The sequence below is a fragment of the Nothobranchius furzeri genome, chromosome 7 (assembly GCF_043380555.1).
Source record: "Nothobranchius furzeri strain GRZ-AD chromosome 7, NfurGRZ-RIMD1, whole genome shotgun sequence".
Taxonomy (NCBI): domain Eukaryota; kingdom Metazoa; phylum Chordata; class Actinopteri; order Cyprinodontiformes; family Nothobranchiidae; genus Nothobranchius; species Nothobranchius furzeri.
The window spans coordinates 56,342,362-56,370,083 of NC_091747.1; the positions used below are offsets into that span (position 1 = coordinate 56,342,362).

General features: G+C 43.9%; 1 protein-coding gene across 1 annotated transcript in view; it reads right to left on the reverse strand.

The window, feature by feature from the left end:
• The window catches only part of LOC129167081 (myosin-9), a 121,475-nt gene that overhangs the window by 23,488 nt on the left and 70,265 nt on the right, over positions 1-27,722 (reverse strand). Inside the window, exons 14-17 of the mRNA XM_054751092.2 lie at positions 11,459-11,568; positions 9,111-9,185; positions 8,461-8,554; positions 8,323-8,366 (exon numbers count right to left, since the gene is read on the reverse strand). Of these exons, the coding sequence (XP_054607067.2) occupies positions 8,323-8,366; positions 8,461-8,554; positions 9,111-9,185; positions 11,459-11,568 (323 nt within the window). The remainder of the gene's footprint in view (positions 1-8,322; positions 8,367-8,460; positions 8,555-9,110; positions 9,186-11,458; positions 11,569-27,722) is intronic.

The following is a 27,722-nucleotide window of genomic DNA, read 5'->3' on the forward strand; positions in this document are numbered from 1 at the left end:
GCAAAACATCACAACATCATTCAGACTTGCTTCTCTGGATATGAGAGTTCTGATGACATCACTCACACATACACCATTCATCTCACGTCTCATTCACACTAAGATCCACCCATTCATTTAGAATTTAGAGTTAGTCTTGTTTAAAACTGTTTAGAAATAAATCTTCTTAAACATTTTAAAGGTGACTCTCTTCTGTTGTCTCTCAGTTAATACGAAGTTGTTACATAATCCCTGCAATAAAAAGTTCCAATCTTCTGGTTAAAAGTACCCAAAGATCCATGAGATTGATTTCATATTCACTATGGAATTTCATGTCTTACGGTTCATTAAATAGATGTAAATTAAATCTTTACAAAGTCCACAAGCAAATACAGACAACAGAAAATTAGCAAATCTCCTTTTGTTTGGTGTGATACCCGGTTAGATGTTTACAGGCTCTGAAAGGTGAATAGAAAACCATATTGTACAATTTCTAGGGAACTTATTTGTATAATGATGCAGAAAATAAATATTTTGTTATGGTTGCCAAGGTGTGTACATTCTTGTATTTCCACTAAGGATAAAACTGTACTAAGTTGACTCCTTTTACTCTAAAATACCACGCACAGCATCTAATCTGTTCAGTTTTTAATACAATAAAGTCGATTTGCTTGTCTAAATGAAGGCTTTGGGTTCTAATGCTGACAAACAATAGTTTTGTTGAAAAAACTTTGCGATTAATCAGTTATTTGAGTGTTTTCTACACGCCTAAGCTTTGTTTGAGAGCGCTTTAACGAGCCATGAGGGAGGATTTATGTGGCTCTCAGAGATGTTGTTAATTATTGGAGGAAAAGATTTGGCTCCAAGTAGCTCTTTATTCACTTGTTTAACTTTTGTTGGTGTCAACTTTGGATTGTTGCCTCTGTTTAGAGCAAAAACAAATGTAAAGGTTTAAGGGCGTTGTGTATAGGGGCTGGGTTCGCTTCCCGGCCGGGGATCTTTCTGCATGGAGTTTGCATGTTCTCCCTGTGCATGCGTGGGGTCTCTTCGGGTACTCCGGCTTCCTGACATGACTGTTAGGTTGATTGGTCTGTCCAAATTGTCCTCAGGTGCGAGTGTGTGTCTGGTTGTTTGTCCTGTGTTTCTCTGTGTTGCCCTGTGATGGACTGGCTCTCTGTCCAGGGTGTATCCCGCCTGATTGCCCATTGACCGCTGGAGATAGCAGTTTTATAAATCATCATCTTCTCGCAGTTGGTAGTGCTGTTGCCTCGCTCCGAGGAAGTTACAGGTTCAAATCCTGGCTTCATCCTAACTGGCCATAGGTGTGAGTGATTGTGTGAAGAGATGTTTGTCTTTGTGTGGCATGGCGATGGACTTCAGGGTGTCCCCTACCTCCCGCCTGGTGACAGTCAGGTCCCCACGATCCTCATGAGGAAGTGCAGGTTAGAGAATGAGCGAGTGAGCGTCTCAGTCAATTTGATTGTTACACACCTGTCTCTCATTCACTGATCATCGCCCCAGCTGTCTGTCATCCAGTAATCACCCTTTCAGCATATATACTCCTCAGTGTTTCATTCATTTTAAGATCCAAAAGTCGCCTGTGTCCAATCCTCTGCTTATAATAACTATCAATAAATCAGCTGCTTTCTGCCTGCCTGCTCCCAAGGTCAAAGGAATACATCACACACAGAAGCAGCATTTAAAGTGAAGAATCTCTATTTAAAACTATTCTAACCGATCTGTTTGGTCGTGTCCAGACTCTCTTGGTCACTTTTTAACTTTCAGAGAGCTTCACTTGTAAAAAACGCAATTTGCACAGATAACCTCTGCTCCTGTAGGAACCGGAGTAGAGACCATCGTTGCTAACGTCTTTAATAGAGACATTTGAAATGACAAAGCCTGAACAGTGTGCTGCTTGCTGTCAGTGATGGTGGCACTGTTATTATATACCCTTTGCCACCAGTAATGATATACAGGTGCTGGCCAGTAAATTAGAATATCATCAAAAGGTTGAAAATATTTCAGTAATTCCATTCAAAACGTGAAACTTGTACATTATATTCATGCAATGCACACAGACCAATGTATTTCCGATGTTTATTACGTTTAATTTTGATATTTATAGGTGACAACCAATGAAAACATCAAATCTGGTATCTCAGAAAATTAGAATATTCTAAAGGCCAATGAAAAAATGTTTGTTTCTCTAATGTTGGCCAACTGAAAAGAATGAACATGAAAAGAATGTGCATGTATAGCACTCAATACTTAGTCGGGGCTCCTTTTGCCTCAATAACTGCAGTAATGCGGCGTGGCATGGACTCGATCAGTCTGTGGCACTGCTCAGGTGTTATGAGAGCCCAGGTTGCTCTGATAGTCGTCTTCAGCTCCTCTGCATTGTTGGGTCTAGCGTATTGCATCCTCCGCTTCACAATACCCCATAGATTTTCTATGGGGTTAAGGTCAGGCGAGTTTGCTGGCCAATCAAGGACAGGGATACCATGGTCCTTGAACCAGGTGCTGGTGGTTTTGGCACTGTGTGCAGGTGCCAAGTCCTGTTGAAAGGTGAAGTCTGCATCCCCATAAAGTTGGTCAGCAGCAGGAAGCATGAAGTGCTCTAAAACTTCCTGGTAGACGGCTGCATTGACCCTGGACCTCAGGAAACAGAGTGGGCCAACACCGGCAGATGACATGGCACCCCACACCATCACTGACGGTGGAAACTTTACACTGGACCTCATGCAACGTGGATTCTGTGCTTCTCCGCTCTTCCTCCAGACTCTGGGTCCTTGATTTCCAAAGGAAATGCAGAACTTGCTTTCATCAGAAAACATAACTTTGGACCACTCAGCATCAGTCCAGTCCTTTTTGTCCTTGGCCCAGGCGAGACGCTTCTTGCGCTGTTTCATGTTCAAGAGTGGCTTGACACACGGAATGCGACACCTGAATCCCATGTCTTTCATGAGTCTCCTCGTGGTGGTTCTTGAAGCGCTGACTCCAGCTGCAGTCCACTCTTTGTGGATCTCCCCCACATTTTTGAATGGGTTTGTCGTCACAATTCTCTGCAGGGTGCGGTTATCCCTAGAGCTTGTACACTTTTTTCTACCACATTTTTTCCGTCCCTTCGCCTGTCTGTTAATGTGCTTGGACACAGAGCTCTGCGAACAGCCAGCTTCTTTAGCAATCACCTTTTGTGTCTTGCCCTCCTTGTGCAAGGTGTCAATGATTGTCTTTTGGACAGCTGTTAAGTCAGAAGTCTTCCCCATGATTGTGGTGCCTTCAAAACAAGACTGAGGTACCTTTTAAAGGCCTTTGCAGGTGTTTTGAGTAAATCAGCTGATTAGAGTGGCAGCAGGTGTCTTCTATATTCAGCCTTTTCAGAATATTCTAATTTTTTGAGATACCAAATTTGGAGTTTTCATTAGTTGTCACTTATGAATATCAAATTTAAATGTAATGAACATTGGAAATACATTGGTCTGTGTGCATTGCATGAATATAATGTACAAGTTTCACGTTTTGAATGGAATTACTGAAATATTTTCAACCTTTTGATGATATTCTAATTTACTGGCCAGCACCTGTATATATATATATATATATATATATATATATATATATATATATATATATATATATATATATATACATACATACATATATACATACATATATATATATATATATATATCGTGGTGGAGGAGTTTGAGTGCCCTAATGATCCTAGGAGCTATGTTGTCTGGGGCACTTAGTGCCCCTGGTAGGGCCTCCCATGACAAATTGGTCTTAGGTGAAGGGTGAGACAAAGAACGGTTCGAAGGATCTTTCATGGCGGTTAAAACGAAGAGTCGGAGTACCCGGCCCGGAGGGTTACCGGGGTCCCACCCTGGAGCCAGGCCTGGGGTTGGGGCCCATGAGCGAGCGCCTGGTGGCCGGGCTTTCGCCCATGGGGCCCGGCCGGGCCCAGCCCGAACCGGATACATGGGCTCGTCCAACTGTGGACCCACCACCCGCAGGAGGAACATGAAGGGTCCGGTGCAATGTGAATCGGGTGGCAGACCAAGGCGGGAGCCTTGGCGGTCCAATCCCCGGACAAGAAAACTAGTTTTTGGGACATGGAACGTCACCTCGCTGGTGGGGAAGGAGCCAGAGCTTGTGGCAGAGGTTGAGCGGTACCGGCTAGATATAGTCGGACTCACCTCGACACATTGCATTGGCTCTGGAACCCGAGACCTGGAGAGGGGTTGGACACTCTACTTTGCTGGAGTTGCTCCGGGTGAGAGGCAGAGGGCTGGGGTTGGCTTTTTGTTAGCCCCGAGACTCTCTGCCTGTGTGTTGGGGTTTACCCCGGGGGACAAGAGGGTAGCTTCCTTGCGCCTTCGGGTCGGGGAACGGGTCCTGACTGTTGTTTGTGCTTATGGGCCAAATATCAGTCCAGAGTACCCACCCTTTTTGGAGTCCCTGGGACGAGTGCTAGATAGTGCTCCATCAGGGGACTCCATTTTCCTGCTGGGGGACTTCAATGCTCACGTGGGCAATGACAGCTTGACCTGGAGGGGTGTGATTGGGAGGAACGGCCCACCTAATCTGAACTCGAGCGGTGTTTTGTTATTGGACTTCTGTGCAAGCCGCAGTTTGGCCATAACGAACACCATGTTCGAACATAAGGATGCCCACCGGTACACTTGGTACCAGGGCAGCCTAGGTCACAGGTCGATGATAGATTTTGTAGTCGTATCATCTGACCTGCGGCCGTATGTTTTGGACACCCGAGTGAAGAGAGGGGCGGAGCTGTCAACTGATCACCACCTGGTGGTGAGTTGGATCAGATGGCAAGGGAACATGCCGCGTAGACCTGGCAGACCCAAACGCATAGTGAGGGTCTGCTGGGAACGCCTGGCAGAAGAACCTGTCAAGACGGTCTTCAACTCCCACCTCCGGCAGAGCTTTGACCACGTCCCGAGAGCAGTGGGGGACATTGAGTCCGAGTGGGCCTTGTTCCACTCTGCGATTGTCGAGGCGGCTGTTGCTAGCTGTGGTCGTAAGGTGGCCGGTGCCAGTCGTGGTGGCAACCCCCGTACCCGCTGGTGGACACCAGAGGTTCGGGGAGCCGTCAGGCTGAAGAAGGAGGCCTACAGGGCGTGGCTGGTCTGTGGGTCTCCGGAGGCAGCAGACAGGTACCGGATAGCCAAGCGGGGTGCAGCAGTGGCAGTTGCCGAGGCAAAATCTCGGGCGTGGGAGGAGTTTGGTGAGGCCATGGAGAAAGACTATCGATCGGCTCCAAAGAGGTTCTGGCAAACTGTCCGGCGCCTCAGGAGAGGAAGGCAGCAACTCGCTCACACTGTTTACAGTGGGGATGGGGAGCTGTTGACGTCAACTGAGGCTATTGTCGGACGGTGGAAGGAATACTTTGAGGAGCTCCTCAATCCCACCAATGCGCATTCCGAGGAGGAACCAGAGCTGGGAGGCCTGGGGATGGACTGTCCGATCTCGGTGGCAGAAGTTGCTGAGGTAGTCAAACAACTACACAGCGGCGGAGCCCCGGGGGCGGATGAGGTTCGTCCTGGGTATCTCAAGGCTATGGATGTTGTAGGGCTGTCATGGTTGACACGTCTCTACAACATTGCGTGGTCATCGGGGGCAGTTCCTAGGGAGTGGCAGACCGGGGTGGTGGTCCCCATCTTTAAGAAGGGTGACCTGAGGGTGTGTTCCAACTATAGGGGGATCACACTCCTCAGCCTCCCTGGAAAGGTCTACGCCAAGGTACTGGAGAGGAGGGTCCGATCGATAGTTGAATCTCAGATAGAGGAGGAGCAATGTGGTTTTCGTCCTGGCCGTGGAACTGTGGACCAGCTCTATACCCTTGCAAGGGTGATGGAGGGGGCATGGGAGTTTGCCCAACCAATCCACATGTGCTTTGTGGATTTGGAGAAGGCTTATGACCGTGTCCCCAGGGGCACCCTGTGGGGGACGCTCCAGGAGTATGGGGTGGGTGGCTTTCTGTTAAGGGCCATTCAGTCCCTTTACCAGAGGAGCGTGAGTTTGGTCCGCATAGCCGGTAGTAAGTCGGACCTGTTCCCAGTGAGGGTTGGACTCCGCCAGGGCTGCCCTTTGTCACCGGTTCTGTTCATCACTTTTATGGACAGAATTTCTAGACGCAGCCATGGTGTGGAGTGTGTCGAGTTTGGTGGCAGGAGAATCTCGTCTCTGCTTTTTGCGGATGATGTGGTCCTCCTAGCTTCATCCAGCTCTGACCTTCAGCTCTTGCTGGGTAGGTTCGCGGCCGAATGTGAAGCGGCTGGGATGAGGATCAGCACCTCCAAATCTGAGACCATGGTTCTCGACCCGAAAAGGGTGGCTTGCCACCTCCGGGTCGGGGGAGAGGTCCTACCTCAAGTGGAGGAGTTTAAGTATCTCGGGGTCTTGTTCACGAGTGAGGGTAGGAGGGATCGGGAGATCGACAGGCGGATTGGTTCGGCGTCTGCAGTCATGCGGACGCTGAGCCGATCTGTCGTGGGGAAGAGGGAGCTGAGCCAGAAAGCCAGGCTCTCGATTTACCGGTCGATCTACATCCCAATCCTCACCTATGGTCATGAGCTTTGGGTAATGACCGAAAGAACGAGATCGAGGATACAAGCGGCCGAAATGAGTTTCCTCCGTAGGGTGGCCGGGCTCAGCCTTAGAGATAGGGTGAGGAGCTCGGACATTCGGGAGGGACTCGGAGTAGAACCGCTGCTCCTCCGGATCGAAAGGAGCCAGTTGAGGTGGTTTGGGCATCTGGTCAGGATGCCTCCTGGACGCCTCCCCGGGGAGGTGTTTCGGGCATGTCCTGCCGGCAGAAGGCCCCCGGGTCGACCCAGGACACGTTGGAGAGGTTACATCTACAATCTGGTCCGGGAACGCCTTGGGGTCCTGCCGGAGGAGCTGGTGGACAAGGCCGGGGAGAGGACGGCCTGGAGCTCCCTAATTGGGATGCTGCCCCCGCGACCCGGACCCGGATAAGCGGAGGAAGACGAAGACGAAGACATATATACATATATATATATACATATATATATATACATACATATATATATATATATATATATATATATATATATATATATACATATATATATATATATATAAATCTCATATCATAATCTCATATATCATATATATATATATGCAATTTTTTTCTTATAGGATGTACTATAGCTGTTGCATATCTGGTATTTAAGGTGTGGGTGTGTGATAAAGAAATGGTAATACAAAGCAGAAAATGCATGGAGGACGCTTTCAGTCACTGTTTTATTTTTATTTTCATTTGGTCTTGATCTGTGTTATTGTATTTGTTCAATCAAAAACCTCTCTTTTGCGAACATCTATATGAACTACTCCCCTCGCTCTGTCCCGCTCTCTTGCTCAATCGCAATTACGAGAGAAAGACAAAGGAAAGTGATTCATCTTTCTGTCGCGGCCCCTTAATGATATCATTAAAATGACTGACAGCTTTGAATAGCATTGGGAAGCTTCCCCAGTCAAAACAAATCTGATCCGTTTTGGAAACAGATCCTGGTGGTTCGTTAGGGGAAAGTGTGTGTGTGTGTGTGTGTGTGTGTGTGGGGGGGGGGGGGGGGGCAACATAAGAGAGTGCACGTGTTAAAAAAAAAGGAAAGGGGGGTAAGGTTTTGGAAGGCCTGCTAATGAGGAATACCTCGGGGGGACACGGTGGCGGTACGGGGGAATACTGCTCCAGGCAGGAGCCCGCCCAAACACCCGTCTCTCTCTCTCTCTTTTCTGTGCATGTGTGATAGTGCACGCCTTCTTTCCTCACTTCCACCCGACACTCAATCCCATCTGTGCAACATTCATTTTCATTGCCCTAATGAACATAATAAATATATCTCCTCTCTACTGATGAATGCTATCCGACAGCCGTAGAGCAGGAGAGGATAGGCACTTGATTGGAGTGTAATCATTGTTATAGGCCCAGCATGAGTAACGCATTCAGATTGGAGGAGAGACGTACACACAGGTGGCCCAGGGCCCACGGGGTGTTTCATTCACAACTTGCCAGTCATGCTGTCATTATCATCATCAGCTTTGTTCGCCCTAGATTGTGTACGAAGGAGTGAAATGTGGTGGGCATTGCTATTGTTGGACGTGAATGCTTAGATTTGATCATCTGCTGAACGCACACAAATGTATGCACTCGTGTACAATTCTCATTCACACACACACACACACACACACACACACACACACACACACACACACACACACACACACACACACACGCACACACGCACGCACGCACGCACGCACGCACACACACACACATCACGTATGCAGATGACTCACATTTTTCTCCCGTCTTCTCCCATGCTCCGGTCTCGGATCTGAGCCTGAAAACAATTACAAAACGAAAACAAACCCCGTTTGTGATCGACTCTCTTTGCCTCTTGTGATTTGTAGATGGCTGCTCCTCCACTTGTTCACCTGGAAGCATTCCGGGTCTCGCTCCTTCTCATCCAGCGCTTGTTTTAGTTTCCCCATCTCCGCCTTCAACGTGTCATTAGCCTCCCGGAGGTGTCTAACAAAGGGGAGACGATGCAGCAATGGGAGTTAAACAGAGAAATATACATAGTGTGCAACAGATACACAGGATCATCAAGAGGTTTCTGTTAGCACGAAGGGCAAAACACAACAGCTGGAGTGCCTGAATTCACGATTTCCTTTGCTGCCTTTAACGAACAGTTCAGACGCCAGCACCCACACACAGAAACACATTTTATAGCCTTCTATGATACAAATCACAGTATTTTATTGTGTTACTGACATTCAGACTACTTATTTTAAATCATTTTGCAAAGACCAAAGACAAAAGCACTGAGGGACAAACAGACACTGTTAGGCTGCTCTTGTGGCTTAATTGCTTTGATCTCAGAGAAAACTGGCTTTGTCGGACACACGTGTGCTTGTCTGTGTGTATCAGCTATGATGGTACAGAAATGCTGCAAGATAATCTGATGCATGTGTGTAAGAATCCACCGGAATAAGAAAGGCCTCTTATCTTTACTCTAAACAAAGGCGCTGTGTGTCGTCTAGATGCGTGAGATCGGTTTTCTTCCAAAAAAAGAAGGACTTACGTTATTTCTGCAGCATCAATAAGCAGCTTCTGGTTTTGGGCCTTCATTTGGGTCAGCAGGATCTCACAGGAAGTCCTTGAGATGAAAAGAAAAAGAAACGTGTCTTTAAAATAATGCCACAACGCAAAAATAACAATAACTTTTATAGAAGAGTTTGAGATTTTTCACGCTTTCTTGGTTAAAAGCATCATTCAGGAGTTTTCTCCCACGTTTTTATTCAGCATGAACAAAATATTTCAACTTGATATTTTTTCATGTTCCTTGTAAAAGCCTTTTCACATGCTCGTGCATTTTCATTTGTAATTTTGTATTTGCCAAATAAGGAGGGGTGTAAAGTGCATTGATTCATCCGATGCAGCATGAATACATGAAATAGCCACAGCTGATCGCGGCTTCCCTCCGGAAGTACGCTCGTGTTATATTTAGCTGCATTTTTCTAATTTGCTAATAAGAATCAGACGTGAACATTTTACATCAAACCGCACAAACAGCTGATGCAGAATAGCACTACATTAAAAGCTTCCTGTTTGTTTTAAAGTTGATCTGCATTAGCAGAGAGAAGCAATCTGCTGTCAAATGGCAAGCTGTCGCCTAACTCATACTTCAGATGATCAAATCAAATTAAGACAATTTTCAAATGTTTTAGTTTGTCTTATTTGCGTAACTTAAAGCTACATGAAGTAGGAATGACATCCTGTGGTCAAATGGTAAAGATTTCAGGTGACAATTCCTACGTTTAACTCATTCACTGCCATTGACGACTAAAGTCGTCATTTTAGATCCAACCGTTCACTGCCAATGACGACTAAAGTCGTCATTGGCATTTTTTTTTACTGTTTGAGCATCGGAACGAGCCCCCGCGCTGAGAGAACAAACATCTCAGCCCTGAAGCTGATCTTCATCCGCATACGTCACAGATCACATGATCAGGAAGCAACACATCCATGTGTTTGGAGATCGTTTTGGGCCGTTCCTGTAAAAAAAAGTGAGGCGCGAACCGGAAAAGCGTCTGCCGATCACAATTCAACAACGGATTATAAAAAAATGGATACGGCTCGAAACACGCGGACTCTTCCTGATGTAAGAGGTGAGTCTCCTCTTTGTTTTGGTTGTTTTGGCATCGGCATCATGCTAGCGCGCAACGTTCTGTGACTCTTAAAAAAACAGTAAAAACAGTGAGAAACGCTGGCAGCGAAGGCAGTTAGTGATCAGGAAACGGTTGGCAGTGAATGAGTTAAAGGTGTGGATCACTGAAAACTAATTTTCAATGATTATTTCCGATTATAATCGATCACTGAGTTTTTCAAGCAGGTTGAACATGAAAATAGTCTCCTACATCTATCTCCTGCATTAGCTTCTGATAGAAAATAAACGTTGAAAATCTAGCATTTGAAAATCCTGCCAGATCTGCATCACACTGTCACTTAACATTCATGGACTCACTCAGCTTGACTCGCAACAGCGAGGACTGTTGGTGGCTCAACGTCCAGAAAACAGCGGAGAAGCTAACCATTAGCATTAGCTACTTCACCAAATGGCAGCAGCTCCTCCAGCCTTGTGTTATTTGTGCAGATAAAACATCCACGTTGTAAGTTAGTGGTAGAGTCGCATTGCTGTTATCCAATCAGAGGTGAGATGTTCAAATATCAGGAAATAAAGATTCCAAAACCTGCCATCTGAAGCTCAGCTGTGATGCGAGTCACTGCTCTTTCTTGGAAAAGGTGCACCAGTAACCTAGCCTGGCAAGCCAGACTAAATAAATGTATTATTTAGTCTGGCCACGCTCCATTGACGGCTCTCGGTTGTGGGGCGGGTTCTACCGTTGTCTTTCAAATGATCTCCGCATTCCACTGGAGAATGAATGTGACATACTCTTGTTTCACTCTGTTGCATCATCCCACCCACCAGGCATATAGAGTGCCCTGATTGGCCCACAAAGCGGATAAAGCTCTGTGATTTGTTCACTAAGCAGATATAGCACTATGATTGGCCCACCATTACGGACCAACCACAGCTCTTTATGTGTTTGAAACCCCTCTAGAGAGCTGTGATTGGCCAGCCAGAATGCTGTTGGGGCTGCAGAGGTTCCAGTGGAGCGTTCCTAGACCAAACTTTGCAAAGCAAGAATTTGGTCTAGTTCACTAGGCTACCAGTAACCCCCTTGCCCCCCGAGAACGACTTAAAGAGGCATTCATTCCTCCTAGAGACCACTGCAAATGTACTGATTTAATGAGTGAATATACAGAACCTGATTCAATAAATATTAACAGACACACATGCAAGTTTCATGACTATAACTCCTTGTTCCAACATGAAATTTTGAATAAACATTGTGTAAAAATTCCTACCTTTGCTCAGTGATCCAAAGATGAACATTTCTCAAGACCAGCCGACTCTCTTGGTGAAGATTTGCGTTACTAGACTGTGCCCGTACCAACTCTGAGTGAAGTTTGCTAATCTGTAATGTTAAACCCATGAAAATATAAATGCTGGAATTTTGAAAAACAATGCAAAACAGTGAGCATAGAACATGTTTTATTTTTTCCTCAGATTTGAGATTTTTGTGCTGCAGGTTTTCGGTTGTCCTTTCATTTACCAATATTTTTGTGTCCTGCATGCATTTAAATTCTCTTTTTTATCTGAGCAAAGCTTTCACTTAAAAGTATATTTTCATAAACATTACCAGGGCATTTACCATAGTCTAAAGTGTCTCTTTCATGCATACATACACCGACATCATCACAGACGTGCCTATCACGTTCAGAATAAAATGTGAGTTTTATGGGGGCAAAGGTGTGATTAAAGAAAGGCTAAAAAAGGGGGATAAGTGAGGCTCTAATTAGGGAGGCAAAGGAAAGAGGGATATAAATGTCAAAAACAAGGGATAATAGAAACATTAGGAGAAATTGGGTAAATGGAGAATAATGGAGGATGAAAGAGATGGCATTTGCAGACGCAGGTATAAATAGCAACGTGGGGGATCCAGCAGGAGGGAGGGAAGATGGTGGATGGGAGGGAGCTGAAGATTAGATTGGAGAAATAAAAAGGTGTGTGTGGAGGTGAAAACTGCGACTGCATGGCAGTGGCCAAACTGCTGACTTTTTCATTCTGCTTATCAGTCAGGACCTTTACGGGCCTAAACTCTGGGGACCCTGACATATTACCCTTATCGCCATAGAAACACCTTGATATACCGTACCATCTTCCCACAAAGACTTGGACAAACATGGGAAAAGTTTCCAACATGTCGGCCACAATTTAACATAAAAATGTCAAATGATTACCCCGAAATGTCAAAATACCAGCTGCTGCTGTCACATGAATGTCCATGTGTTTGTTTATCAGTGTGTGTGTGCGTGTGTGTGTGTGTGTGTGTGTGTGTGTGTGTGTGTGTGTGTGTGTGTGTGTGTGTGTGTGTGTGTGTGTGTGTGTGTGTGTGTAGGGGGGAGGGGGGGGGAAGTCTAAATATTATGACAAATATTTTCCTGCTGATGTGTGGGCAAAAAAGAAAAAACATCACAGACTTAGAAGGAACTTAAAATATATGGATAACAGATTCTGTGGATGCAGAAGAGAGAAAAATCTAGAATTCTTGGAATAAAATTATGAAAGAAATGAACAAACTAGGAGAGAAAGAAAGTAAAACGTAAAGGAAGGACATCCAAATTGTTTTACTTTTGCTTTTGTGAAATGGTCAAGGTCCGTGACACCTTCTCATTGGCCTAGTGGTAGAGTGCTAACACTAGCATACATAGGCCGAGATGGTACGGCTCCCATCTACCTGAATCCTCTTGCAAAGGCTTACGTCTCGGCCCGGCCGCTCCGCTCATCACAGGATCGTCGGCTAGCAGTGCCTACACCACGCTCAGGACAATCCAGACTTTTCTCATGCATCGTTCCACAAATGTGGAATGACCTTCCAAGCACTACCAGAACAGGAGCTTCCTTTTCAATTTTCAAGAAGCTCCTGAAGACCCTGCTCTTCAGAGAGCATCTTCTTAACTAGCACCCTCCCTGCACCCGTCCCCCCTCTCTACTGTCCACTCCTTGTTCCCTACTCTCCACGACTGATGTCAAGTTGTTGTTCTTGTTAGTCTCAAGGGCAACATGCCGATTATCACTTGTAAGTCTGCTAAATACATAAACAGAGTGTCTGCCCTGGGACAGGGGCTCAAATCCTGGTTGGGTCATACCAGACCTTAAAAATGGGACCCAATGCCTCCCTGCTAGGCGCTCAGATTTAGGGGTTGTACTTGGGGGGGTTAAACCACCAAATAGTTCCAGTACATGGCCACAGCAGCAGCTCACCGCTCCACATGGGGATGGGTCAGATGCAGAGATGTAATTTCACCAGTCTGTGATGACTAATGGGAGTTGGACTTAAACGCAAATGTTAAACTTAAATGGCCTGTTTTTGATGTAGCACTTTCTAGAGTTCCACAACCCCCCAAGGCACCTTACAACACTGTCAGTTAATCACCCATGCACACATGTGTTCACACGCCGACGGTGACAAGCTAGAATAATAGCCACAGCTGCTCTGGGGTTCACTGACAGAAGCCAGGCTACCTTTCACAGGCCTCACCACTCCCTCAGAACATCACCCAAAGACAAGGAGGGTGAGGTGTCTTGCCCAAGAACAGAATAACTATAACAGACCAAATGGAGGGCATGTGATGTGATAAGTTGCAGTTAGGGTTGTGCATCTCTGGTGTGTGGCTGATACGGTAAACGTTTAAATGCACAGCCATCAGTCTGATTGATACATTGATCACTGATGCATTATCATGAGTTGATGGCATGCAAGATCTTGTGATCCAATGTAAAACAATTTGACAACGCAAAGAAACATTTTAATTTAAAAAGCAGGTTAACTGAGAAACAGTTCACTTGTTTGTTTTCAAATATGATTGGTCACTCACATGCAGGCTGAACGTGAAAATATTCTTCTACCCTTATTTCCTGCTTTAGCCGCCAATAGAAAAAAAAGATCAGGAAATGCACCAGTTAAAATTGTCAATCTTGGCCCACGACGGGGAAGGGTGTTGATCTCGGCTAGTAAGAGCTAATCGTTAGCATGTGCAACACCACACATGGCAGAACTCCTTCAGGCTTGGGTTAATTGTGGAGATAAAATATCAATGTTACTGAGCAAATGGAGGCAGTGGAAAAGTCACATTGCTGTTAGCCAAATCGGCTAACTTCTGCTTCCTGAGACAGGAGTGCCAGGAAACAATTCCCAAAGCATTCATTCATACCAGAGACCACAGCAGACATCTTGAAAAAAAAATAGGAGCGATTGCTTTAAATCAACACCAAAAGGTTTTAACACTGAGCTATTGCTTTCAAACTGGTTTTAGTGAGTCAGGAAGGTGAGCAGCTTCACATAGGAGCTAAAGGAATGTCAGAGTGATGGTTACCTGGCTTTGTTGTTACTGGACTTAAAACACACACACACACACACACACACACACACACACACACACACACACACACACACACACACACACACACACACACACACACACACACACACACACGCACACACACACACGCACACACACACACACACACACCAAAATTTTGGACACACCTTCTCAATCAATGTGTTTTCATTATTTTCATGACCATTTACATTGGAAGATTCTCACTGAAGGCCAGTGTTGGGAGCAACGCGGTACAAAAGTAATTAATTACTGTAATGCATTGCTTTTTGCTGTAATGTGGTAATGTAAGGCATTACAGGGAAAGAAAATGGTAATATTTACTCTGTACAATTGTCAGTAATGCGGTAATTACAATGCATTTTTAAACCCAGAATCAAGATGTGTTCCTTAAAAATTCTAATTGCGGGAAACCCGAAGAAAGATCCAGTATCTGCATATATTACGTCATTTATGGACTCAGCTTTGCGGGCAGAGAGGACACCGCGGTAACGGCTCAACTACTCCAGCTGCGTCCTGCACGCGGCCGCTGCAACATTCACAAAATCGCTCCACTAAAACAAAATAATTCACTTGCGATCGTTCATATCGGCGCATATTCTCTGGTATTTTGTGCTTTTCTGACGTGCTTTGCCTCAGCTGAGTTCATAATCTGTACCCCGGTGATTTCAACTCATTGCTGCTGGAGCGCCACGCATGTGAAGATCCCTTTGGCTGATGGTTAGAAAGTAGGAAGTCTAGGAAACAGTTTTTTCTGGAAGACGGAGAAAAGATGCAGCATGCAGGAAGGTTAGAGAGAGAAAGGGCAGGAAATTATTCAAATAAAATCAAGAAAACAAAACAAAGTGCTTGAAAAGAAAAAAAGTACGAAGATTTATCCCCAATACACATTTTTACCAGTAAAAAACAATAATATATATATACGCATTTAATATTTGTACATGTGATAGAATCAGATCACCCCAGAAGTCAGTCCCACATCCAGGGCCGTATCAAGGCATTTGGGGACCAAGGCAAATATAGGCTTGGAGCCCCCACCACCTCACTCCCTGCTCAGTTAATATAAGATGGCAGCATGCTGAGAGTACAGATTGTTGTTGCTTTTATGTAATAAACAGTCATTTTAAAGCGCTGTTATTATATCTGACTGTTTTTAACAGCAATCCTAGCTCAGACACCACATCACTTTCCACATATATATCATGAGCTCACTGAGCGTCACATTACCAGATTCATACTGAAGTTGTATCGGTGAAAGTAACTTAAAGTAATGCAAAAGTAGTGTAATGCCTTACATTTTAAAATCAGTAATATTGTAATGTAACGAATTACTTTAAAATGAGGGTAACAAGTAATAAATAATGCATTACAGTTTTGAAGTAACTTGCCCAACACTGCTGAAGGCATCAAAACTATGAATGAGCACATGTAGAGTTATGTACTTAACCAAAAAAGGTGAAAAAACTGAAGACATGTTTTCTATTCTATTTTCTTCTAAATAGCCACCCTTTGCTCTGATTACTGCTTTACACACTCTTGGCATTCTCTTGATGAGCTTCAAGAGGTAGTCACCTGGAATGGTTGTCTAACGGTCTTGAGGAGTACCCCGAGGTGTTTAGCACTTGTTGGCCCCTTTGTAAATGGTCATGGTCATGAAAATAAAGAAAGCACACTGAATGAGAAGGTGTGTCCAAACTTTTAGCCTTAAGTATATTATATATATATATATATATATATATATATATATATATATATATATATATATATATATATATATATATACATACTTAAAGAGAGCCATAAACTAACGATAAAAGTACTCTTACAGAGACCAAACAACTACATGACAAAGTCTTTATTTCTAAAAAAATATCATAAAAAAATCTCGTGGAAGAGGAGAACTAACAGGCAGGAAAACTGGCTCTCCAGGTATGTGATTTTGAAATCCTCCCCATGTTTTAGGTTAATGCAAAATGGTTTAGTTGCTGTTCAAGAAGACAGTAATCACTGGGTGTGAAATGGAGTTGTGAAAAACAGTGACATCTAATAATTCAAACGTCGTAGCGCGATAAAGAATTACGTTTTAAATTGCATTTGGATTATAAGACGGTTGCATTTCAGCAAATAGGCAGTGACAAAAAAAAAGCGAGAACAATGAAATTACATTAAGAAAACCATTCAATCCGGTAGGATGAACTGAGTCAGGCCATCGATTGTAATTACATTTATCAGCAACTGAATACATATTGTGAGTCCTCCGCTTAATGGGATTAATTTCTGTTTGGTCTAAATCAACGTTTCGTCGCGTGAGGGAAGTTACGTTGAGAATCAATGTTGGGTACACAACTATGGGCAAATACATCAAATCCTGTCATTTCAAAAGCTGAAAGAAAGAAGAAACACCCACGGTTATACAACATTTGCACAGATCAAACACACACACACACACACACACACACACGCACGCACGCTGGCAGAATGTGAGGCATGCTGTAATGACAGTAATTACCTGCAGTCTCACATTAACATCTCCCTCCTGACTGTCTGACTGGCTTGGCTGGTGGAGGGGTGTAAGTCGCAGCACAAGTCTGATGTTGTGATTAGGACAAAATTACACATCATCACACAGTTTCCACCAGTGTCAGGGGAGGCAGAGAAAGGGTGTGTGAGAACGAGGGCTGTGGGAGAGACTGAGGGGCATTTAGATAAATAAAAAAAAAAAGAAATAAAGAGAGAACGGGACAAGAGGGCACAACTGAAAGAGGGGGGAGGACTAAGGTAGCATACCTGCTTAACATTTAGATTGGTTTTGTTGCTCAAATATTTTAGCAGATGATGAGGGGGGCTAAAAGGGGCAACAAAATGCATTTATAACCAAGTTGGGTGATGCATCTTGTCCTTTCAGCTTTGCAATGCTGAATATGAGTGGACTACAGAGATGCTGGTAAAGGATTTGGAATCTTTAGAGCTGCTCCATCAGTATTTATCATTTTTATTTATTCCATCAAGATAAGGCTGCCGTGTCCAGCCCTCAACCTACACCTTTCAATTCCAACAAATACAAGACAGAAGATCTAAATTCAGCGTTTCTTTCAAGATGGGAACAAACTAGAGTGGAAAATGATCAGGAATGCCCCGAAACCAAAAAAAAAATAAAGATTGTAAAGTAACTGCACGCTGCTTTTATGCAAGCCTTACTTAAACACACCGACGTTGCATTACCATCCCTCACACCGGCGAGGAGGAAGACATGAAAAGAAGCAGCAGAATCAGAATAGGATCGAGTTGCTGCTGCATCTCCAGCCATCAAGCCACCAGAGCCGAATACGAGGCCATTACTCCGTTCCACTCAGCTCATCAGAGCCCATCCTCTCATCAAATTAATGAACACATTTATTGTTAAACACGTTTTTATAAAACATTCATTCATTCTGTCTAATTAAAAGACCCAACAGGCCTGACATCACTTAAATATGCACACTTATCACTCACATGGTCTGAATTAAAGATCTGTAAGTGTGTGTGTGTGTGTGTGTGTGTGTGTGTGTGTGTGTGTGTGTGTGCAATGGCAAAGGAGAATGCAGCTTCCCAAGCAGGCCTCCTCACTCCCAGGCTTAATGGTGATAATCATGGCATGACCCAACATTAAGACGGTGTGTGTGCGTGTGTTTGTGTGTGTCCTACTCTCCCTAATGGTGACGATGATGACACGTTCTCCATTAGACTAGTCAGTGGGCCACAGCAGATCTAGCATATTAATGATGCTGATGATTGCTTCTTTAATTACCTTCGTCTGCTGCTGCATGGCCCGACTCTTCTTCCCAGAGTCCTTTCATCACACACTCTCCTACGCATGCTGCTGGGTTGTTTATCAGTCGCTGCCATTACCCAAAGACCACATCTTGCATCCAGCGTGCAGGAACACATCCACATTATCCGCTTTGATTTTAATCCTCAGCGAGATGAAGTCCCTCATCTAAAGCAGCAGAGACCATTATTGCACAAGTAGGTATTTGAGCCAAAGTAAGACTATAGGTGCAAAGGATGTCAGATTTATCCAGCTGGTCAGCACTTTGATGTCATAATGTTATGCAGCACAAAACCATGCAGTAATGAAAATGAAAAGGTTTTAAAAGCATTTTGTTTGACTTTTGAGTAAAAGCTGAAGGCCGATCACTCTTTGAGGGAATGCACGCCGTCCCTCACCGCAGACTTCGATCCTCGTGGTTCAACTTCAGTGTCAAATGCAAACGGGCTTTAAAAAGCCAACTGTGTGGGTAAAAAACAGGAATAAACCAAGGAAGAGTTGAAAATGTCTCCAAATAGCGAAAAGGTGCAGATGTTGTGATTGTTTGAAGCTATTATGGGCCATTCCCATCTGTACCGGGTCGGCCCGGGCCGGGTAGCGTAGGTTGTTTACATATCTGGGTGGCCTGGTATTTTTCCGGGCCAACCAAGGCTCATTCTCAGCCCTCTTCTCGAGGGGGTCTGCTTCAGGCCGACCAGGGCCAACACACCCACTGCTGACAGCAAATTCACACCTTCCATTAGAGCAAGCCTCTGATTGGTGGGTAGAATCAGCCCACATGGGCTTAAGACAAGGATGTGTGGAATCAACTGGGCCAGGCTGGGGCCGACCGGGGCTACCCGGCCCGGGCCGACCCGGTACAGATGGGAATGGCCCATTAGTTTGTTTCTGCCACCCGTCCTAACTGATCAAGAGCCTGGTCATCGTGGTCGGTGCTCTTTTTTAACAACGTCGCTCTAGTGAGCAGCTGATGTAACTAAATCATGATGTCCAGGTGGTTTGGTCCGCTTTCAATAAATGCAAAGGGGAAGTGAGCCAAGCTCAATAAAGGTGTGAACATTTTTTTGTTATTACCCTCCCAATCGAGATCTCAAGAACATCCAACTGAATGTTTTAAACATATTTTTTTGCATTTTATTAATTTTTATTTGCTTGTTCTGTTTGTTTATTGCTTCTATTGTCATAGATTGCTTTTGGGAAAGGTCTGACAAGGCCCACTAACGCTCCATACCGGCGGCATTCAATCCTGGTCTTGGAGTGCCGCTATGCAGCATGTTTTAGTTGTTTCCCTGCTCTAACACACCTGATTTTAATCAGTAGGTGATTAACAGGCTTTTGTAGATCTATATAAACTGGTGAGCAGGTTATTTAACCATTGAATTAGGTGTGTTGGAGCAGGGAAACAACTAAAACATGCTGAAAAGCAGCACTCGAGAACCAGGATTTCCTACTCATGTTCATTACAGAGCATCTAAGACCCCATACACATGTTGCGGGGTATCCCACAAAACAAAGTTAGTTTTCTAAGTTTTGTCCTGTCATCCACACGAAAGTCAAGATAAACACTAATAACTTTTTGTCAAACATTTCGACCAAAGTGGAAATTTGTGGATTCTCTGCTGTTAGTAGTTGCTTGTGGGCGTAAAAAACCTGAGTTAAAGGTTTTGCAACATCGCTGCCATATGTAGAAATGGCCTGTATTTGATGTAGCACCTTCTAGAGTCCTGGAAACCCTCAAGGCGCTTTACAACACAATCAGTCATCCACACACATTCACAGGCTGGTGGTGATGAGCTACGATGTAGCCACAGCTGCCCTGGGGCGCACTGACAGAAGCGAGTCTGCCGAGCACAGGCGCCACCGGTCCCTCCGACCACCACCAGCAGGCAACATGGGTTAAGTGTCCTGCCCAAGGACACAACGACAGCGACAGACTGAGCGGGGCTCGAACCTGCAACCTTCCGTTTACGGGGCGAGCACTTAACTCCTGTGCCACTGTCGCCCATGAAGACTAATTAAGCCTGGTTGTTGTCCGTCATCGTAGTTATTACATGTCCAAGGAATTAATTTTGGTAAATATACAGACAATTTGTGGAACTACTGCCACCTACAGGCATGGAGTGCTTTAGAATGTGTTCCACAACGTATTGAATTTTTATTTTTTTATTTTTTTGCTGAAAATTCAAATTCAATTCAATTGAAATTCAAAGATATTTTATTAATCCCAGAGGGAAATTAGAGTTTCAGTACACACAATTCTGAGATCAGACATACATAGGCAAAGACACATGACAAGAATTGGTGACTGTGGTCATTCACAACACGAGTCGTGCTACTTTAATAGAGAACAGAGGGTTTATATATGAGGATTGGATCAGGTGGAGGAAAAAAAAGGCACTTCAGAGTTACCCTCTACAGGGAGGGCAGCTATGCTATGCAAAAAACACCTCAGACAACACAACATAAGTGCCCACTAGGTGGGGTGGTAGGGTTTTGTGACTCTCCACATGTCAGCAGCAGCAGCCGCGATAAGCAGGGTTTGTCACCTCAGTCTGGAAAGGGGTGGGGGTCGTTGGGTTTACAGAGCACAGTGACTCCTGGAATGATTCAGCGGCCTTACAGCTCGCAGTCCCGCCCAAGCCGGGATAGGGAGACAGAGTTGCCATGGCGACAGCAGTATTTCCCATTTCTTCTGAGGGACGGTATTCGTTTCAGCCTCAGTAAGAAATTGTTTAGGGGCCAGACAGAGATAATTTCTTCTCTGTCTTAGAGTTCTGCTGGTCCTCAACCCCTCTGAATCCAATAAAGGCGTAAATTAATCTATCCCAATCCGTTCTGATTCGTCCACTCGCTCCTTGATTGCATCCATCTTTTGTGCCAACGCATGAATCTCAGCCAGAGTTCCAAGCTTATGACTCACCTCGACAATTATATGAGTCTGTGAATTCACAGCGTGGTGCAATCCATCTCTGAGCTCTGGGAGTGAGCCAATATTCCTCGACAGCTTGTTAATTTTCCGGTAAGTCAGGTAACCTCCAAGGTCAAAGAGCAGGAAACCTGACACCAACACCACGAATATCCAGACATCTTCAGAATCCTCTACAGACAGCTGAGAGAGGCAAATCAGGTTCCACTGTTTCCATGAGTCCATGATATGCCCAACTGGATCTGTCCCAGAGGGGCATCCGGGAGCCCCTTCTCCCGTTCTCATCATTGGGAAAATGTTGTCAGTCACGTTGAGTGACCAACTGACCAGGTCCATTTTTAATCATTTCCAGTTTCCAGAAAAAATGTAGAAGCTCCGTGCACCCAAAGACAGACAAAGAGCCTTGGGGATAAGATAGGGAGGCGGAAAAAAGCGTCTGAACTCTCCAAGAGCTGGAAGAAGTTCCGAAATAAGGCAACGTGTTCCCACGATTTTTCCCAGATAGGTGGGGAAGGATATTAGTTTTTAAAAAAAGCTGATATGATCGTTTGTGCTAGCCATGAAATTATTCCTAACAGCAGAAACTGAATTTTTGATGTTGTTCTCCAAAAAATAAAAAACAAATAATACAAGATAAAACAAAACAAAAACAAAAAACAAAACCCACTTTCACAGAGGTGAGATCATTAGCTGTTAACCTTGGGAAGCTGCAATAAAAGCTTTGGTGCAAACCACAATTAAATAATTGTGATTTGTTAAACTTTATCTTATTGTCAAAGACCTTTTTAATGTTTTAGTTTCCGAACATAATAATCTTCTTTGTTATAGTAACAGTGTAACTACCAAGATAAACCCCAACAACAGGATTTCATAATTCAACATTTTGTTTGCAAATACACAAACTAGATGTAACAAGGAAGAAAAATAAACAGCCTTGCCCTTTTCATGTTTCCTTTCGTGTGTAAAATTAAATTCATATAGCTATATTCTCCTTCCCATGAGTCTTTGCAGCTCTGTTCTGCAGAAAAACTGCGTGGGACAGTTAAGAAAGGGCTGAGAAAGTTGTAGAGACAACATGGCTTGTTTGTCTGCCCGCCTGTCCGTTCCATCTCTCAAATGAATTACAGCGCTGTCGCTTAATGAGCTGTGTGGGATGAGGATGGTGCACGCAATGAAAAAATACAGAGTCTGCTCCACTCAGACAACTGGAGCACTTCTGTTCATTCATCAAGTAAACACATTGTTTTTATTTTTCTGGATTATCAGGGTTTTATCAGGAAGTATGAGCAGGATCAATGATCATCTAAGAATGTTCCGGAGACCAACACAGACTAAAGCATTAGCATAAAAAAATAGCCTTTAAATACGATTCAAGATCACTTATTGTTTTTGCACTCACTAAAGACAGCTCACGTAAGGAGGTAGTGAAATAAAATAACAAGGCTAAAATAGAAGTCACACACATGGTCTCTCTCTCTCTCTCTCTCTCTCTCTCTCTCTCTCTCTCTCTCATACACACACGCACCTTTTACACACACAGCCAGTTTAAGGTGCAAAAATGTTAAAGTATAATGTAAACATGGTAATAAGACAAGTCTAAACTACAAACTGAAACGTAAAGTGAACATAACAAATGTAAACACTCACATGTTGAGGTCTCAGGGTTAACTAGCTTCATTTAAGGTGCGGTGGTGCACTAATTGTCCTGCAGAATCACTGTTAATGTGACCTCCTAGCAGCAACGTTCAGATCAGTGATGGCTCTTGCATAAACGCTGTTTAACAGACTGGTGGAGTGGGTTTTATTGCCCTGTGTCGTTCACCAGACAGAAAAAAGTTTGAAGAGATTTTTAGCAGGGTGGGTTGGATCCTTTAGGATGTTTGTGGTTTGTCGACGGTAGTGAACATGCCATCCAGGGGAAGGAAGCAGGTGTGAAGGGGGCACTCAGCCTTGATGTGTTGCAGAACTAGTCTCTCTTATGTGATTTGGGGAGATTTTTCAAAAATCCTGTCCAGCTTAGCCTTGCAAGCCATTCTTTACATGTAAATACTGTGTATTCTGGCCACAACCCATTGACCAAGCTGTAGGGGCAGAATCCACAGTGGTCATTTAAACTGTTTCTGCACGCCATTGGACAGCTCTAGGATCAGAGCAACAAACATGACATTTTCATAGTGATGGAAATCAGTCATTAGGGCAGTTCTTTGTACGATGTCGAAGTGGAAGTACTTCTCTCTGTCCGCGTCTCAAAGAAAAGCCCAGGTCTAAATCGGCCAGAGTTGATGCCAAAGCTTTATCAAACACCATTCCTTTAATGGTTGCCATTGTTGTTTTGCTCAGTTTCAGCTCTGTTGTCTTTGAAGGAAAGAGCGCCCAGGAACATCTCTCTACAAACATAGAGCGCTGTGATTGGTGTGGCCTGAACTTAGCAGAGCCAGTGGTAGACCTGCTGAGGCTGCAATGGGCAAATCTTTTGCTACTGCTACAATTTGTCTAGATAATACAGACTCATGGAAACAGTGGAACCTGAGGTCCTGTTTCTTTAACCTGAAAAGACTATCCAGGATCAGGCCTCTGCTGACCAGAGCTCATCTGGAGTCTGTGTTGCATGCCTTCGTCCTGTCCCGGCTGGACTACTGCAACGCTCTGTATGCCTGTCTGGGCCAGTGCACGGTTGCACGGCTCCAGTTTGTGCAGAACTCTGTGGCTAGGTTCCTGACAGGCACTAGATGTCGAGAGCACATTACCCCAGTGCTGGATGCTCTGCACTGGCTCCCGGTAAAATATCGAGCTCAGTTTAAAATCTTAACTCTCGTTTATAAGGCCCTCCAGGGCAGTGCCCCCTCGTACATTACTGTGCTTTTGAACAGGTATGCTCCATCTCAGTCTCTTCGCTCAGCCGAGCAGGAACTTCTGGTGGTCCCCCGGTCGAAATTTCGTTTGAGGGGCGGTCATGCTTTTTCGGTTTTGGCTACAACTCTGTGGAACGAATTGCCACTGAGCATTAGGCAGGCACCATCCCTTCAAGTCTTTAAGTCTCGTTTAAAGACTCATTTTTATCTGATTGCGTTTTAGCGCTAGGGTCACTTGATTTGCCCTAACATTATGGTTTTAACTATTCTTCTTTTTAACCCAGATGCTTGATTTTATTTTGTCCGACATTTGTTTTTTTATTGATTAGTCTTACTCCGTTATCTCTTATCTGTAACAGTGTTTGCTTAATATTTTATGATTTTATGTTTTTATCCTGCTTTTATGCCCATTTACTGGGAATGTTTTTCTTTTAATGATGTTGTTCAGCACCTTGGGCTTCGGATAATGTTGTAGAAGGTGCTATACAAATAAAATTTGATTGATTGATTGATTGATTGATTGATATGTAGACTATCTCCATCTATGTCAGGCATTTGTATTTCTAACTCTTGTTAAATAAATTAAACAAAAAGAAAATACTCTGGACAGTCAACCCAAGCTACTTTTATTAGTAGTATCACTTCAGAAAGTCCGTGCAAGTAATACAAAGTGGAAAAGCTGCTTAAACCACTCATTTTCATTTAGTCAATTAAAATATATGCATGACTTAGGTCCGTTTCATTTTTGGTTAAAGTTACGTCGGACCACTTTAGAGGAGTAGAAAAGCAAAGTGTGGCACTGGAGCCACTTGCAGACCCCTGATTTAGGACATTGTTCTCAAAGGAGAACATAACAGCTTAAGGGATGGAAATAGGGGCCCAACTCCTCATTTGTATCCATGTCTGAATTAAATAAGAACACCTCAAAATGATGAAGGTGAAAGGAAAGGCATTTTGAATGACTCTTGAAGGAGCATTTTATCTTGAAGATACTGATAAGACAAGTTGAAAAATCATCTCTGCTATCATTCTCTCCGTAAGAGAAAATAACATTTGACTTGTCTAGAATGGATCGGTGTTTATTTTTCCTCCTTATATAAACTTATTCTTATTACTCAAGGATTTAAGGCTTGTCTTTTTAATTACTGGGGTGGCACCCCTCAGACTTAGAGTGATTCAGATCCACTCTTTCATTGCCTTTCTTTAAGATTTCATCACTTGTAAACATTGTTGGGCAACTAAAACACGTTTCTGGCATAAAACTGAAAAATAAAACTAAACTGCACTTTTGCCATCTTGACACTTCCCTGCAATTTCTCTGTAAATCTCTTTGAAATCTTGAGGTAAACACACTAATGACTGTGTGTGTGTGTGTGTGTGTGTGTGTGTGTGTGTGTGTGTGTGTGTGTGTGTGTGTGTGTGTGTGTGTGTGTGTGTGTGTGTGTAGCCTCTTTTATAAGACACACCATGCCCGCAAACCGGCGTAATATTACAGCATTGGTATGTCTAAAAGCATCATGCCGGCATGGCGTTGCGCAAATTTTGCGGCATTCGTTCCACCTCTCTTGGTAGTAATATTGCGGTAATGGTCTGTCGTATGCGCCCTGGCACAACAGAGGCAGATGTCATGATGACGTGGGAGTTATTGCTGAGCTCCGGCTGGCAAATTTATTGAAAATGAAAGTAAACAGGCAATAAGGTTTGCTTTTTGAACATAATAAGCTGAGACGGTGTCTGTACAGGATCTGCTCGGGTGCAGGAAAAAATAGAACAGTTCTTAAATGTGAAGCCACATCTGTTTGTATTAATGTGGAGTTCGTCTGTATATTTCCTTAGTTGTTATCTAAATACATTCTTTGACTCAAAATATTGCTTGGTGTCTTTCAACAAAAGTTCTTATATTTTATTTTGCCCCATTTCATCAACATCAAGAGCTTTTGAGGGTCACCGTTTATATTTGCTTATATTTTACATTTCCTTTAGAAATTCAAACAAATTTTCTCCAAAAAGAGTTCATTTTTGGACTACAGGACTATACGACCGCAAATTTATTCTGACCAATCAAAATCATAACATGATTACGTAACTTCCGTAAGCTTTGTGTTCAGCCAATCAACTACTTTGATGTCATCGGCAGTCGAAGGACCCCGAGCCGATCCTGCACCCGAGCAGATCCTGTACCGACACCGGCAAACTGGAGCACTGCAGCGCTCCATGAGCCTCTCTGTTAGAGCTGAAGCTCAGATCACCAGAGACTGCACAGGGACTGATGGGAACAGACGCCTTTAGGAGCTGCTTTAAAAAAAAAAACGTAACGATCACGGCTTTCATCGCAATAAAAAGCAAATCATGTCCAAGATAAACGGAAGTCTGCGGCAGCGGAGAGACCGCCCCCATACCCCCTTTATGCCGCCATCATCTAGTCTTTAATAAAATTGCCACGATTGCGTCACATTACCGCCACGGTTTGATCTTATAAACGACCTTTATCCTCCCCCTTGAGCCGCGGCAAATCCCGTTTTGCAAACGCCTGTCCTGTAAAAACAACTTGTGTGTGTGTGTGTGTGTGTGTGTGTGTGTGTGTGTGTGTGTGTGTGTGTGTGTGTGTGTGTGTCAGAGACGATCAGTCATTTAAAAACAGGAAGCATGCCCCTCGTGTTTACCATGTTTGTGAAGTAACATGCAGATGGCTCCACTAGGAACACAATACAAACTCACACCATGCGCACAAACTTCCCATTGATACAAAGATACAGACACAGAAGAGCCAGAACGATTGGAGGTTCTGCGCACCAAGGCAATCTGTAATATAGATTTCCTCCATAGGCCACTTTAGCGTACCATTTACCATTTCAAACCCTTTGATTTTTTTCAACAGCGAATAATTCATCTTCTGCAAGTCAATAACAGAAATCGGGACCTAATGAAGGAGTTATAGTCACAACGGCCATCACACTGATTTTTAAGCACTGTTTGGATCCAGATGCACTGAAAACCTCATCTGCTGTTGGCATGATGGACAACAGCATGGACTCAAAAAAGTAATGTGTATAGTTTACTTAGTACAGTTAGGTCAGCTATTCCCATGAAACTGAGTTATGTCCCATACAACTCTAAATGATTATTAAGACGCACCCATGGGTGCAGCCAGAAAATGGAAAGGATTCAATGAAAGCAGAGGGGCCAGTACACAATACAAAATAAACCACAGCATTAATTGACTGGATCATTAACCAACTCTACAACAATTATCAAAGTTTTGCAACAAAACTGAACTCTTCAGATCTCATCAGGGAACAGAAAGTTCAAAGTGAATCTAATCAAGCCAAGAAAGTCATTAGTGCCATTTATCTGAAGTTAATGATGGCTAGAGTCACACTTAACTTATTTAGTAATTACTTGCAGGTCAAAAATATGATTTTTCCTGCTTTTTCTTCTTTTTTAAATATGAGTGCATGACACTTTATTTTGACATTCTATATATTTATTCTTCCCTTTCAGCCTCCCTGTTCCTGTGCGCCTACGTTTGTCACTCAGTGACAACATTTCCTGACTCATGTGGACTCAGGACATTCTTCCATG